Raw genomic sequence first — 14,352 nt, 5'->3', positions numbered from 1 at the left:
ATTTGAATCCATGTGTGTAATCTATAATTCTCACTCGGCTCAGTAGCTTCCAATGGCTTGGACCGCTATGAAAATAGGTTCTTTAAGTAAAACATGTATTATAACTTCTGATAGCATGGATCAATTTCAAAATAATGAAAGGTTTGCGGAAACACCATGTGCGAATAATTTCTCAACTAAGAGAATGGTTCTGAAAAGAACCAGAGGTATAAAATCGACGTTCCGGTCAGTATGCTCTGACCGTCTTCAGGAGAGGTCAGAGCATACTGACGGGAACGGTCAGAGCATACTGACCGGAACGTCGAGTTTATACCTCCGCAAACCTTTCATTATTTAGTATCTCCACCATGCAAAGCCTCAAATCTTACGGATCAATTTCAGTAACTCTTTTCTCCCATGTGAGTGGAAGACCGTATGCTCTTTAAGACATACATTGTACTTCATTCGTGCATCATATTCTTTGTTTAGTTTTTCAGAAGAAAAAAATTATTAAACCAGGTTACTTTCCTTATGACTCGGCCTGTATAGTATCGAGAATATAGGTAGAATATTTCTATATCGTATCGCAAGCGGTTCAGCAGAGATCGAAGCACATAATCAGGTGTATTGTACTCCGTCATAATGATGCAAATAGCAAATCTACATTTTGTAAATTTTATTTTGTATGTTACGGTGTAGAATAGCTGCTTGGACATTTCCAGATGTGGTTTTTAGTACGCTTTTATTACATTGAACTTCAAATATAGAACATTGAAAAATCTGGTTGTCTATGCACCTATAGTTGTGTTTTCTGCATTATAATGATACCAAGAAGAGGTTTAGATTCCTTAGTAATTATTATTTGCATGTTGCATGCTATTGTGTGTCTGTATGGCGCTTAGACACAAATGTGTTTCTATAGTCTATAATGTTTAATTTCAATAGCACATATAATCTATCGGTTTGAAAAAAATCTGGCTGTTCACCTATATAGCTATGCTTACTACACGATACAAGAGGACGTCTACATGTCTGAACAATATTGTTTTCTATATTGCAACGGCTGCTTGTACATTTGCATACGTGGATTTTTACGCTTTTTAATGTTTAATTTCAAATGATGCATTTTCTTCTAGCGGTTTGAAAAGTCTGGTTGTCCAGCTATAGCTTTGTTATTGCATTTTAAATTATACGCTTTCAATTGTTTAACTTCAAACGGTATTTTTTTTAAGGCTTAACTAGTACCATATTGTTTAAGCTTTTACCTTTTAATTGATGGATTGATGGTAGATGGGTAGCATTTGTCGTTTATAGGGAGTTTATTTTCGATTGCTCTGGATCAGGGGCGGCGGAACGCCCCCCCCCCATTTTCCCAGGCCAACAAAAGTGCCCCTCTCGCAGTCATAAAATGTGCCCCCTCGAGATGAAAACAAAAGTGCCCCTCAAACGCACACATGAAAGTATTATGATCACGCTTGCAAATTGTCTCCTCTGTACATGTAATGCAAAAATGCCCCTCAAAAACACAAATATCCCTCGCGCATTAACAAGATTGTGAACCTTCTTGGGATGGAAAACTATCCCTTCCAAGTACAATTAAACATACCTATCGCTATAATAAAATTGGGCTCCTCTTGATATGCGAAATTGACCATCAAAGACAAAAGTGCTCCTCTCGTGACAACTTATCGAAATGTACAAACAAATAATATTGCTCCTCACGCGAATGAAATGGTTACTGAACTGGCCTTCAAAAGTAACAGTGCCCCTCTCACGATAAAAAAAAATGGTCCCTTTGCATATGGCCTAATTAACTCGTCAAATTCAAGGGCGGAGCCAGAGAGGTTACTGCCGGAGGGTGCCGGAGGCCAAAGGGCTCTCCTAAATGAAAATTACCTTATTTGAGAAGAGTACGGCTATATCGAGACTATTTCAGGAACAGGCCTACACTGTAATTTTTGAGTAAGGAAATTAAGAGTTTTAAAATTTGTGACCCATTTATTTTTAAAGTCTATATCAATGTGGGTATAACATGTGGGTGCTTCTTGAAATATGAACGAAAATAGTTTCACAATTTTCTCCTCTTTCAAACCGACGGAACTTATGTGCCTTTTTTCTGAACAAGTTCCCCTTTTTAATTTTGTTGGTTTCCCCACTTTGAAAAGCGTTCCGCCGCCCCTGCTTTGGATGACATGTAATTGGTCCTGAGGTCGTTTTTACTTAACGTTTAATCATGCAAACATATTAATCTCTAGAGACCTGATCAAAATATGCATTGGATTTTTGTGTTTTAAACAAAGTGGAGTTTAGAAAGAAATAAATCATGCAGCTTGCATAGCGCTAAATATGGAAAGAGTCGGCGTCTGTGGGAGTGTGTGTGTCCTTTGCTCTATTGTTTGTCAGGGAGTAACTTGAGAACTTCAGGTCAGAACTCCTCCAAAAATAAAATCTCATAAAGATTGAGATAAACTAAGTTCGCCAGGGATTGCATTTTTAGAAGATGCGGGGGGAGCCCCCCCCCCCTTGGGTGCCCCACTGCGCAGAGAGAGAGAGAGAGCGCCCTCTATGATATTGTACGATCTCGTTTGGCGAAACAATATTCGCAGCCTGAGTTATTGCCTGGCAGCTAGTACTTCGAAATTGTAAAGTAAAAGTTCGATGTCATTCAAAAATGTTGTAGCAAAAAAAGAAGAATGAAGTTTAGAAAAGGAATATATTTTTTGGAATGAAACTTGAAAATAGTACGGGGAAAGCAACTTCAACCCCAAAATGGAAGGCTTTTTCAGCAGTTAACTCCTTTTCGTCCTTGGCAATGACGACTTCATTACTCATATCATTGTTAAAATGCATTCCACACAGAAGTTTTCCCTTTTAAAAAAAATCTTTCTGAAAAATATCAAACATTCTAATAAGTATTTAGCCTAATCAGTCAATGCCTTCAAAAGTATTCACGGACATTTTGTATATCACTTCCGTTATTTTTATTGCTCCAAGCCGCCGCCAGAGGCCGAGGACTCTATCGACAGCACGTTGTTTTACATTGGAGAACACCGACCCAGTTCTTTTGTTACATGTGGTGCGCGCCCCGGAAGTTCCTAAAAATAGACTCCAGGGTTAAGTTGTTACTTTGTAGCAAGTTTTGTCTGTTTAAGTTTACTATGGGCGTCAGCACTGAGTTGGCGTGCCTTTGTGAGTTTAACGGTTGGGAATTATTTTCTGCTGGTTTCTTTTTTCTTTGAATTTTTCTGAATTTAGAAAAAAATATTTCCTGCGTTTGGCGAGATTTGGAGGACAACAACTCAATGTGAGCTCACACCACAATAACCTGCCATAAAATAACTGAACTGGACCTTAATGTAGCCTACTAAATATCAGTCTCAGGTGGACAGAACTGTAGTGGTGTTATCAGTATATCCGTCCCAATTTAATCCAAAAAGCGCCCTCCATAGCTATTTGAGCGCGCAAGCTCGATGAGGTCATTCGAGCCTGTCCTTGACCCATACCTTCCTGCATGCACACGGTACATCATGTTTTGATTTCGTGGGCCACAAGAGATCAGCTTGTTTCCTCCGTGGGTTTGCAACCCCGAATCGTGCAAAACTTGTGTTCTATTTCATTCGAGAGTCCGTCGAAGGTGATATAAGCGCCAATATCGGTATTGTGCGGCCAGTTCGGAGGTGAGTAGTATGAACATGAACGTGATATTGATAAAGCTGATAACAACGCGGAAGTAGGCGTACTCCTAATGTGAAAACCGCACGTTATTGTGCCATAGTAATTGGCCTTCATACATTGTTTGTAATTTGTAGGCCTACGTGTAGTACCTGTATATTTATTACGCGATGGAGCTGATAACGTAATGTAGGCTACAGTGCTTCGCTTGCTTCCATCTTCCACATTTTAAGGAAACAAATTTATTTCGAAAGAATTTCAATGGAAATTTAAAAAATAAGGACATTTTGAGAAAATCCCCCAAATTTAAAGACATTCTACGGAAACTATTAAATTCTGAGCAAATTCTACAATATTCTCCAAAATTAGTACCAAATTCTACAACATTCTCAATTAATATCCTGCAGTTCTTGCATGCATCATTTCGGAGTAAAAGAGACCGGATATTTTGAGCACTGTTATGTACTGACCTCTGTTTACCTCTAGCAATAGCATAAGCCAAGGAAAGCAGCTTATATTTATTAGGCTTTTGGGGGCTTAACAAAAAAGAAGGAAATCGGGGGGAAAAGAAGGAAATTTGGGTCTTATAGGGAAATTGTTCGTTTTGATTGTGGAAGCACTGGCCTTCATGAAGGTCCTGCCCATGCCCCTTGCCCTGCATGTAATAAGTTGCGTTCGTTTATGGTGTAAATCGAGGACACACATGTGCAACATCGTCCGACAGCAACCAAATCGAGGACTCCTCAGTTAGAAACAGGGTTAGCGATTTTTTTTATATTTTTTTTTTTTTTTTTAAAATCGGATTTATTTGATTTAAATCAGATTTTTTTGATTTAAATCAGATTTTTTTTTTTTTAACTTTCAAAATATTGATATGTCTAAACAAGTGTCTAAATCTCCCCATGCACCCTCACACCCATCACAAAGGAGTTTACAGGTTCCTATAATACCCATCATCCACAAAACTCAATAAATTGATAAACGCTTTTGAAAAAAATTGTTTTGAATCAGTGATTTAAGAAAATCACTTAATTTCTTCTACATGTAGTCTACATCATTGGTTCAATGGTACATTAATACTGAAGACACTTTAAAGGTGCATTGCTTGATTGATACAGCTGAGATACGTTGTGTGTGGATATGAATAAAACTTGAATTATGGCACCTGTATATGGTATACAAAAAAAATACGACAGTTCTCCATGGGCATGTTGATTTCATAAAAAATGCTTCTAATTTCAAAACCGGAGGCAGTGATCCTTGTGTAACTGGTGGAGGACAGAAATCAGACCTCGCACCTTTAAAAAGTTTTATATAAATCTCAATCTAAATTTGTAGGGAGAAACGTTAGGAATAAGACTATCAATACGGGCGATTCCCAATAGTGCGCCTCCAAGAGTTTGCAACGCGTTGGCCAATCACAATGCGCAAAATCTGTCGACCCAACGCCCGTTTGGAAAAGGTCGACTGATTTCGCGCATTGTGATTGGCCAACGCGCTGCAAACTCTTGGAGGCGCACTATTTGGAATCGCCCGTATTGGGACTTTTTATACACCTTTTGATGGTTCATTTAAGCCTACACCGGCACAGTTGATTCACAATATTAGTGTAAACAGATCAAGGAACGATTAAGGCAAACGTGAGTGTGCTCTCTTTAAATTAAAAACCTTGAAGAAAAACTTTTAAACTCAGATCTGGACTTAATCAAAACAACAATTTTGTGTAATTATGCAAAACCTTAATTGAGTCGATGGTGATGAAGTAGGGGTATTTGAATGTGTTAACAACATATTACACTTTGTAATTAAGTGGAATCAGTTGATTTAAATGTTGAAATTACCCTCAATCAATTGATTTTGCCAAAAATAAGATTTTTACAAAAACGTGATTTAAATCAGTGATTTTTATAAAGAAAATCATTTGATTTAAATCGCGATTTCAATCAGTGATTTAAATCAGCCAACCCTGGTTAGAAAACGTGTATGAGAGCTGAGTATAAATAAAGAAAAAGGGGAAGAGGTACAATAGAAAATCCTCGATTTGCACCATAAACAAACGTGGGTGCACATGATTGTGCATGCCTACTCACCTTGTTCGTATACACGAAAATAAAACACATTATTTCTCCATGGTAAATATATACGGCATGAGGCTACTACTTATGCTTTGTCGTGCGTGCACATTCAACAGCGACTCTCAGACTAGTGATAGATCAAGAAACGGCCACTGCAAAAACTGTAGTGTAAATTTAACACCATTCGGTATCTATATAGGACAACACCAGTAAAATTTAACACCAGATGGTCCTATATAGATACCAATGGTGTAAATTTAACACTCCAGTGTTTGCAGTGCATGGTTGTATGATAACACCACAGGAATTTCTCCTGATCAAAATGCAATAGGCCGACATTCATTATAAAATAAGCTGCATAATATAATCATATGGAGGTAGATATAATATTTCCAGAGAGTCCACCCAGTAACTCGGGCGCCAAAATGCCTTTTCTTCGAATTTTATCCGGTCAGTTGTGCTAACTGCCCACCAAAGACAAATTGGAAAAGGGGACTTCTCTAGCGCCCCAGTACGTTATACTGGGTCAAAATGAGAAAGCAAAGTACTTAATGGATGAATTCATAAATCATAATAATAGCCGGTAGAAATAATGCATACTGCTAAAAGTGCCAAAATATTGAGACTGCATACAAACCCAACACAACAAAATAAGGTTCAATAGGAACAATCGACCTTTTTTCTCAGGGCACTGGCCAACTAAAATATATAACCCAATAATAACCCACAAAAACCAAACAGTCACCAAAAGAAAGTGGCGAAATGAAAAAAAAAAAACAGGTTAAAACGGTTTGGGGTTAGATGGGGTTAAAAAAAGAAGAAGATTGTTTGAAAAACCTACATTGTATGGGCCCTTAATTGGCCATTACCCTGCCAAATGCAACAGGATGCACCAATAGTAAGACGTTGTTGCAAGTTGTTGCATTTAGCAGTGTCCGGATCTGCATGCATTCCATGCCTGCATTCCGTTGCATTTGGCAGGGTAGGTACTTGGTACCAAGGCTGGCACTGCATCCTGTTGCATTTGGCAGGGTGCCTAGTGAATACCCCGTGGGGGTTGATTTTGCACAATAAAGCATTGTTATGCCCCAACTATGGCATCGTCCCATAGAGTTTTCGTTCCAATTATAGTTGGGAATTCCCCTAACTATTGTTCGGACTGTCCCAGCTATGATTGGGAACATTGCCGTACTTTCATCGTCATACTGTTTCATATAATATATTATGTCAGGGTGCAGACCGATAAATCGACTCCCGTTATATAAAAAACTTATTTACAAATACGCACAACTGTGTAAGGTGTTTGAGACGCCCATAACATCCATCTACATTTACATCTGGATTCTCTAGCAAAACGGTTGATTTGCATCCCACTAGAGTTGGTGTGTCGCGGAGCTATAAACAAAAATAAATTCTATAAATAATTTTTTTTTTTTCAATTTTCAAAGTTTCATAATCCCCATCATGAAGAGTGTGGTCAGCAACGGCGGTCTTGAAGTGGTCTGTTTTGGTATTGTTGATGATCGATTCAGGTAGAGCATTCCAGAGAGGTACGGTTGATGGGAAGAAGCTGGTGCTGTACATTTTTGCATGAAGACGATGGTATGAATACTGCTGTGATCTGCGATAGATTCTTCTCTGTAGGGTCAAGTTGTGGTGGATGTCAACAAGTCCACGGGTGATTTTATATAACATTATTGATTTGGATGTACTTCTTCTATGGGCCTTATTCACGAGTCGGCTATATTGAATTGAAAGTGAGGTAAATTCTTAATTGTTGGCACTTGCGCAGAGAAATTAAATTACTAGATAATTCCAGTCTGCTTCAATGAATAATTTAAGTTTGTAATTAAACATTCCCAAAATGTTTAAAGCAGATGAAAAAAAGACAGTAAAATAAGGCCGCATTATGAGTGCATAAACAGTCTGGCGCCATCCCATTAAACAGTTAACACTTAAGGAAATATGTTCAGGGAACTCGACGAAAATGGCCAACTCGTGAATAAGCTTAAGGCCCATTCGTTCAGTGGCCAACCTACAGTTCCTGTTACATTGCGGTGACGCTTGAATCTCTGGTATACATGTAGTTGTTGCAGCACATTCTTGCAGCAAATCTCTGGATACCCTTTAGCTTTTGCTTTTCTTCTTCTGTAAACGGGGCCCAGCCGCAAACACCATATTCAAGCTTAGGGCAAACCAAAGACTGGTACAGGCGAGATGTTAGTTCTTTGCTGCATGATTTGAGCTCCACCGGATGATACCCGTTGTCTGCTTGGCACTATACATGTACAATGTAGTTGTGATTTTGCTTATGTGAGACGACCAGCTGCAATCACTGCTGAAGATGAGTCCTATGTCAAAAGGTTGGATCTTGTTTGGAGTGACTCTCCATTGATATACTTACATGTATAGATCTGGGTGTTTTTGTTGGTTGTCATGTGCATGATGAAGCATAATTTATCTGCATCGAATTTCATTTCCCACTTAATAAACTTTCCCATCTCCAGAGAGCATTGAGGTCACTTTGAAGCGAGGCAGCACCGAATGGTGAATTTGTTTCCCGATACAGTAAGTCATCGTCTGCAAAGAATCTGGTTTTTGAAGACACGTAAAATGGAATATCGTTCACATAATAGGAGGAACAAAAGTGGTCCCGGAACCGTGCCTTGGCGTATATACGCCACGTTAGAAAGTTTGAAATCCAATTGTAAATGTTGCCAATAATCCCGAAGTGCTTTAGTTAAAGAAGAAGCCTTTGATGAGATACACTGCAAAAACTGTAGTGTTAATTTAACACCATTCGGTATCTATGTAGGACAACACCAGTAAAATTTAACACCAGATGGTCGTATATAGATACCAATGGTGTAAATTTAACACTGCAGTTTTTACAGTGTACGTGATAGAACGCTTTTGGGAAGTCAATTAATACAGCGTCGATCTGTTTACCTTTTGTCCGCTGATTTTGCAATGCCATCCTCTGTGATGAGCGATTGGGTGTCACAGCCTCTATTGTTTCCTAAAACCGTGTTAGCAGTCGGTATAATTATGTGGTGATGTTCAAGGTAAAACAGGGTACGTGTTCCAAAACTTTGCACAGAACGGACGTTAGTGCAATGGGGCGATAATTACTTGGGTCGCTCTTTATGCTCATGCCCTTCTTATAAACAAACACCGCAGTAACATTGGCAGTAATCCAATCAGGAGTTGGCCCCGAGATGAAAGATTGAAGAGAGCTGTCAGTAATGGTGCCAGTTCACAACCGCATTCAATGAGATTTCTGTTAGGTATATTATCTGGACCTGCTGCCTTTGATGGACTTAATTCATGCAGATGTTTCTGGATACCTTCAGATGTTGTATCAAGTGTTATGGCTCAATATCTGGGAAGATCTTCTGAAGATTGGCAAGCGTTGTGGTGTCCTGCGTGAAGACCGACTTTAAAAAAATATGAATATAAGATGTTAAAGCTAGAAATTAAAGCTTGCTTCATCATCTTTCATAAGCCGTTCACTTTTCGGGGGAAAAGCTTATGGGAGAATTTTCCATACAAAGATGATCACCCCTAAAAGTATAGCCATGTGGCCCATCGCCATTTTGAAATTGTGATGCCTGCGCTCCATTACAAAATAGAGCAAGTTCTTTAGGGCTCAATTTCATTCGAATTTCACAGAAGTACAAGTTCGCGTTCCGTCTTACATCCTTTTTGCAAACCTTTAAGTTCGTGGCCCAATAAAAACACTTGAGGGCGTAGACAAATCGCGAAGTTTGGCCCGCGTACTAATATTATGGTTGCAGACCAGTAAATAAACTGCCATAGACCCCAGTGATAAATACCTTCTCTTAAAAAATCAGGAAAAATACTCACAACTTTCCAGAGTATTCGAGACCAGTGATGTAGTGCCTTGATGCTGGGCCTTGGCCTTAAGGCTGCCTTAAGGCTGGATTTTAGGGCCTTGGCCTTGGCCTCGAGGCTTGAGGGCAAAAGCCTTGGCCTTGGCCTTGGCCTTGAGGGTTCAGGGCCTTGCAATTTTGAGTCAAGGCTCTTCAAGGCCCATAGATTTTTGCATTTTCCAGATAAATCTGTTCGAAATTTTGCTGTTACCATTTTAATCGTATAACCATGGAGGGGGGAAGCACCCTATAGATTTGTGTGTTGGGCACACTTCCACTTTTGTAGCATCACATTTTGTTACCATTGTAGTAGATTTGCTGCAAAAATATTCCGTACACTTGTGGGGCTAATGAGATGATCACTTTAATTGCATATAACTATGGAATATATCTGATTGGTTGTATATGTCTCCCTGATAAGTGTTAAAGATTTGCATGTATCTGTTTTAGATAATGCTGATATTTCTGACCATGTTGGGCCAGCAAATAAAAATTTCCCAAATCAGTTTCTTGGATCCCCCTTTTGTTACACTTGGGAGAATTGTGTGTCAATATAGAAGTAAATCATTATTTTGTTTAGTTAAACCATATTGAAGACCTGAACTTGTACTTTAATAGATACAGTGCAGTCATAAAACGGTGTAGGCCTATGCGAGCATGTTGATTGCAATTAAAGAAATGTTGTTCTTCGTAACGAGCAATTCGTGATGATAAGGGCGGATCCAGGGGGGCCAAAAGGGGCCATGCCCCCCCCCCCCCCAAAAAAAAAAACGAAACCATTTTTTGTGTGTGACGTCGTAATAAAGGCAGGCAATGAGTACACCACCATCTTTTCCTCAAAAAACATCGGTTAAAATGGTCAGAAATTGCCTTAAATCGCACCACAGAGCATCTCGAATCCAACATTTTTTCGGGGCCCTTAAGCGGGCCCCGAAGCCCAAGCCGTAATTTTTTGACCCACTTTTGTTTGGGTGGCAAAATTTCTTTGTCCCCCCCCCCCAAATTGTGTTCTGGATCCGCCCTTGCGTGATGATGTGTCACTCATGTGACTATAATTAGTTCTATATCAGTGGTCATTTCATAAAACAGGGCCTTGGCCTTGGCCTTGGCCTTGAGGGTTAAGCCTTGGCCTTGGCCTCGAGGCTTGAGGGTCAAAGCCTTGGCCTTGGCCTTGGCCTTGAGGGTCAAAGCCTTGGCCTTGGCCTTGGCCTTGAGGGTCAAAGCCTTTGCTCCAACACTGTTCGAGACACACATCAAATTAAAGCTAATTTCATCATCTTTCATTTTCTTTTCAATTTTTTTTGGGGGGTTAACTCATGACTTTTAGGAGAAATTTCCATCCGACGATAATCACCCCTTAAAATGATCTGAAGCCCATCGCCATTTTGAAAAAACGACGCCTACACTCCATTCTAAAATAGAGCGCTTTTAGGGCTCCAATTTCATCCAAATTGCACAGAACTTCAAGCTCACAGTCCTGTGCACAGCTTCCACCCATATTGTTTTTACAAACCCTTAAGTTCATGGCCCACAATATGCTCAAATGACGAAGAATGTGAGGGCATGCAAATTATGATTTAGCTGGCGTAGGCGATTTTGGACCGATTTACTGGCCTGCAACCTTATGGGCTTGTAGTTACTGGTCTGCACCTGTCAACGATTGAAGGAAGAGCGTTAGGCCAACAGGCAATTGCGTTCCCATTCAGCCACCACAACTACAGTTGTATACAGCTAGTGTTAACCACAACGACGTAAACGACAATGGGTGCGTTCCTTTGATTCAACCGGGTTGACACGGGTCGCCAAACTTTCGCAATAACAACAGCTGTACTGCAAAGCCTGTGCTCGTGGAGCAGAGTCAGTGGTGGAAATACGGCACACGCATGTGTTTGTTCATTCCCTAGAAACGGACAAATAATGGCGGCCGGACGGCGGAAATCTCAAGTGGGCTTAGAAATAAATTTTATTTGAAGTCTAAAGATAATCATTTATTGAGTTCATTGCGACTTGTGAAGCTATGATTTCATCCTAACTTTGACTGAAAAGCGCTTAATTTCAAACTAAAGCCCAGTCCGAAATGGGCGTTTTATCACTGGCTACGGCCATTGCTACGTTGTCGTTGCTTGGGGCGTAACGTGATGATGATGGCCCGCGGTTTAGCGTTCGATTAGCCCAGCTGTCGTTGCTAACCCGTCTGCCTTTACCCGAGTCGATCCGGATGAGCTACTCAAACGCACCCATTGCTCAACCCTCCCATGCAAGCACATATTCTGTACCTATTTTTTTCTTTCAGTCAAAATCAATCGAGTAACCGTTTTCAACAGTTAAGAGTTCCCAGCCTACATAAAGCAGGATAATTGCTTGACGTGATCTGACTGTATAAGAGACATGGTAGGGGAAGTGAATTGATATTTTGATGGTCCGTGACTGTTTCAATAGCAGGAAGGTGACCCCTGATCAGTTACGACAATCCGAACCAGGAGACAATTCAAGTTCATTCAGAATTTTTATTTAGGCTCTCGAGATATATCTTCTGTAGGACGCAGATTATTCAGTGTATACGTATATAGATTTCCCAAACAAACCTGTACAAAAGAAGAGGTTTCAATAATTAAAGATGCATCTCAACATTAATTTTCTCTTCTTGTTTCAGGTAACAGCCAGCCAGTTATAAGTTCTGTCATCGATGCGCCAAGTAGCTCTGTGTCAACACAAGACATCTCCATGGGTTTCCTTTAGTTGGATGCACGGAAAGTTACCTTCTATCTGATGTCTTTCGGAGGCGCGTGCACGTTTTTCAAAATAGGCAACACGTTCACTTATGACAATATTCCAAGTATTCATTGACAGATCACTGCTATTGTTCAAATGTTGAGATTTTACGGACATTTCCATGTACGCTCGTAGCGTGCTTTTTGCCAATGTCGTTTGCATGCCTCCCCCAAAAAATGTCACATCGTCCATAGACTGTGTGGGGTACGCCAGTAAGTCTATAACACAACTCGGTGTTTCTCTAATGTAGAGAACATGACACTAAAACTGGTGTCAAAAGTTGTCTAAAATGGCCATGTGTGGGTCAGCCAAGAGAACCCACAGACTTCAGTTTCGAACCGTACTGTGGCTCATAGTGCTCTTGTACATCTGTACCTTCTGCGTCATTCTTCCGCTCTCTTGCTGGAACCGACCATTCTCCCGCTTCTATTTGAAGTCTAGCCGCACCGTTGAGGGAGCCATATTTAATGACGTCACCCAAGGTCAAAGGGCAGATGACTATTTCGAGCGTCTCGATTCAGAGTCGTCGCTAGTGTTTCACACCAAACCTCTGGTGCAGAGGCAGCAGAACCCGCCCAAGTACGCCATCGGGGTCATCACTGTCAAGCGAAAATCGTCACAATATAAGAAGTACGACCCGAGATATCTGACCCGAGTCGTTGCCGAGTTCGACAGATTACTAAAGGCAGTTGAGCGGAGAGACGTTGTGTTACTCGTGTGCAACGCGGAGAGCGTGCCAGGCCACCACAAGGAGGCAGAGCGTCTCGCGAAATACGTGCACGTCGTGAGCAAGAGAGGACACGACCCACACCCGTCTGATGACGCCCGCGAGCAGGAAAAACGCGACTACGTCTTCTGCATGAGTCAGATGGAGACCTTCAACGCAGAGTACACCATACTAGTTCAGGACGATGCCTTGCCCTACCCACAATTCTTAGCGTCCCTGGATCGGCTCCTGGACACCCGCGTCGAAAATAAGATGATACATGGTAGGTTGGTGCCGAACCCGGAAACTTGGGCGGCGGTGAAATTTTACTTCCCTGAAAAGTGGCAGGGGTACGGAAACGAAGCCTTCCTCATCACTGAATTATTATCGGCCGCCATTTTTGGAGGCGGAATTTTACACGGACTTTTAAGACTCCTCGTTGGCTCGGATCTCAACTGGATTCAAACTTTCTGTATTTTTACCCTCTTGTGCATTTTCTGTGGTGCTTTAATGTTCGTTATTGGACGGCCGTACTTATTGATGCTACGTCGGCTTTCGGTCGATTTGTACTCCACGCGCGGCGCTCCCGAGTGTTGTATACCCGCTGTCCTGTACAGGACTCAATCGCTACCTCGCATCCGGGAACATCTCGGGGGCATCACATGCAGTAACAAGCGCCCCCTCGATATTGAAATCAGTCGGTTTTTACGCAGTGTCGGGGTGAGGCAGTATCTTGTCATGCCGAATTTGTTCAACCACATTGGCATGGTTTCATCTTTACACAATGATGTTAACAGTCCGCACTCATTTCTGGGTTGAATGCATGGCCTTGGAAAATCATGTGATGTCGTCTGCTGGATCCCTAAATAATGCCACACCCAAAACATCATTATCCTTTTTTTAGAAAGTGGATGCAGTAGAAGGATAACAAATGCTTAAGGGTGACAAGGTGGCACCCGTCGGAATATTGATCTGAAAGGTCCAAATGACAAGAAAATGCAAAAGGGCAATTCCACGGTTACTCACGTTACATTTTTTGATGTACTTTTGAGTTTCCTTGGGCTGTAATTAAAAAGGTTTAATAACTGTAATCCCCATGATAGATAGCGTAGACCTAGACCTACCTAAGCAATGAAGATGACGCCCAGAAATATGTGTTACGTATGATAAACAAGATGCACAAAATCGGTTACTCGCGTTACATGTTCATAACGTGAGTAACCGATTCTATGCATCTTGTTTATCATACATAACA

General features: G+C 40.9%; 1 protein-coding gene across 2 annotated transcripts; it reads left to right on the top strand.

The window, feature by feature from the left end:
- The first annotated feature begins 3,488 nt into the window (after positions 1–3,488).
- Positions 3,489–14,120, top strand: LOC119735125 (post-GPI attachment to proteins factor 4-like). 2 transcript variants are annotated; one of them, XM_038208818.1, is made up of 2 exons: positions 3,489–3,656; positions 12,273–14,120. In XM_038208818.1, the coding sequence occupies exon 2, from the start codon at positions 12,681–12,683 to the stop codon at positions 13,914–13,916; it is 1,236 nt and encodes a 411-aa protein (XP_038064746.1). In that variant the 5' UTR covers positions 3,489–3,656; positions 12,273–12,680; the 3' UTR covers positions 13,917–14,120. The 2 variants fall into 2 exon arrangements, with proteins under 2 accessions (XP_038064746.1, XP_038064747.1); XM_038208819.1 differs by lacking the exon at positions 3,489–3,656 and adding an exon at positions 8,233–8,294.
- The last annotated feature ends 232 nt before the right edge of the window (positions 14,121–14,352 follow it).

The sequence above is a fragment of the Patiria miniata genome, unplaced genomic scaffold (assembly GCF_015706575.1).
Source record: "Patiria miniata isolate m_02_andy unplaced genomic scaffold, ASM1570657v1 HiC_scaffold_29, whole genome shotgun sequence".
Classification (NCBI taxonomy): domain Eukaryota; kingdom Metazoa; phylum Echinodermata; class Asteroidea; order Valvatida; family Asterinidae; genus Patiria; species Patiria miniata.
This window is presented reverse-complemented; position numbering and strand designations above follow the sequence as displayed.

What these genes read in the sequence shown, in the direction of transcription:
- LOC119735125 (XM_038208818.1), top strand. Translation starts at nt 12,681, where the DNA reads ATGGCCATGTGTGGGTCAGCCAAGAGAACCCACAGACTTCAGTTTCGA.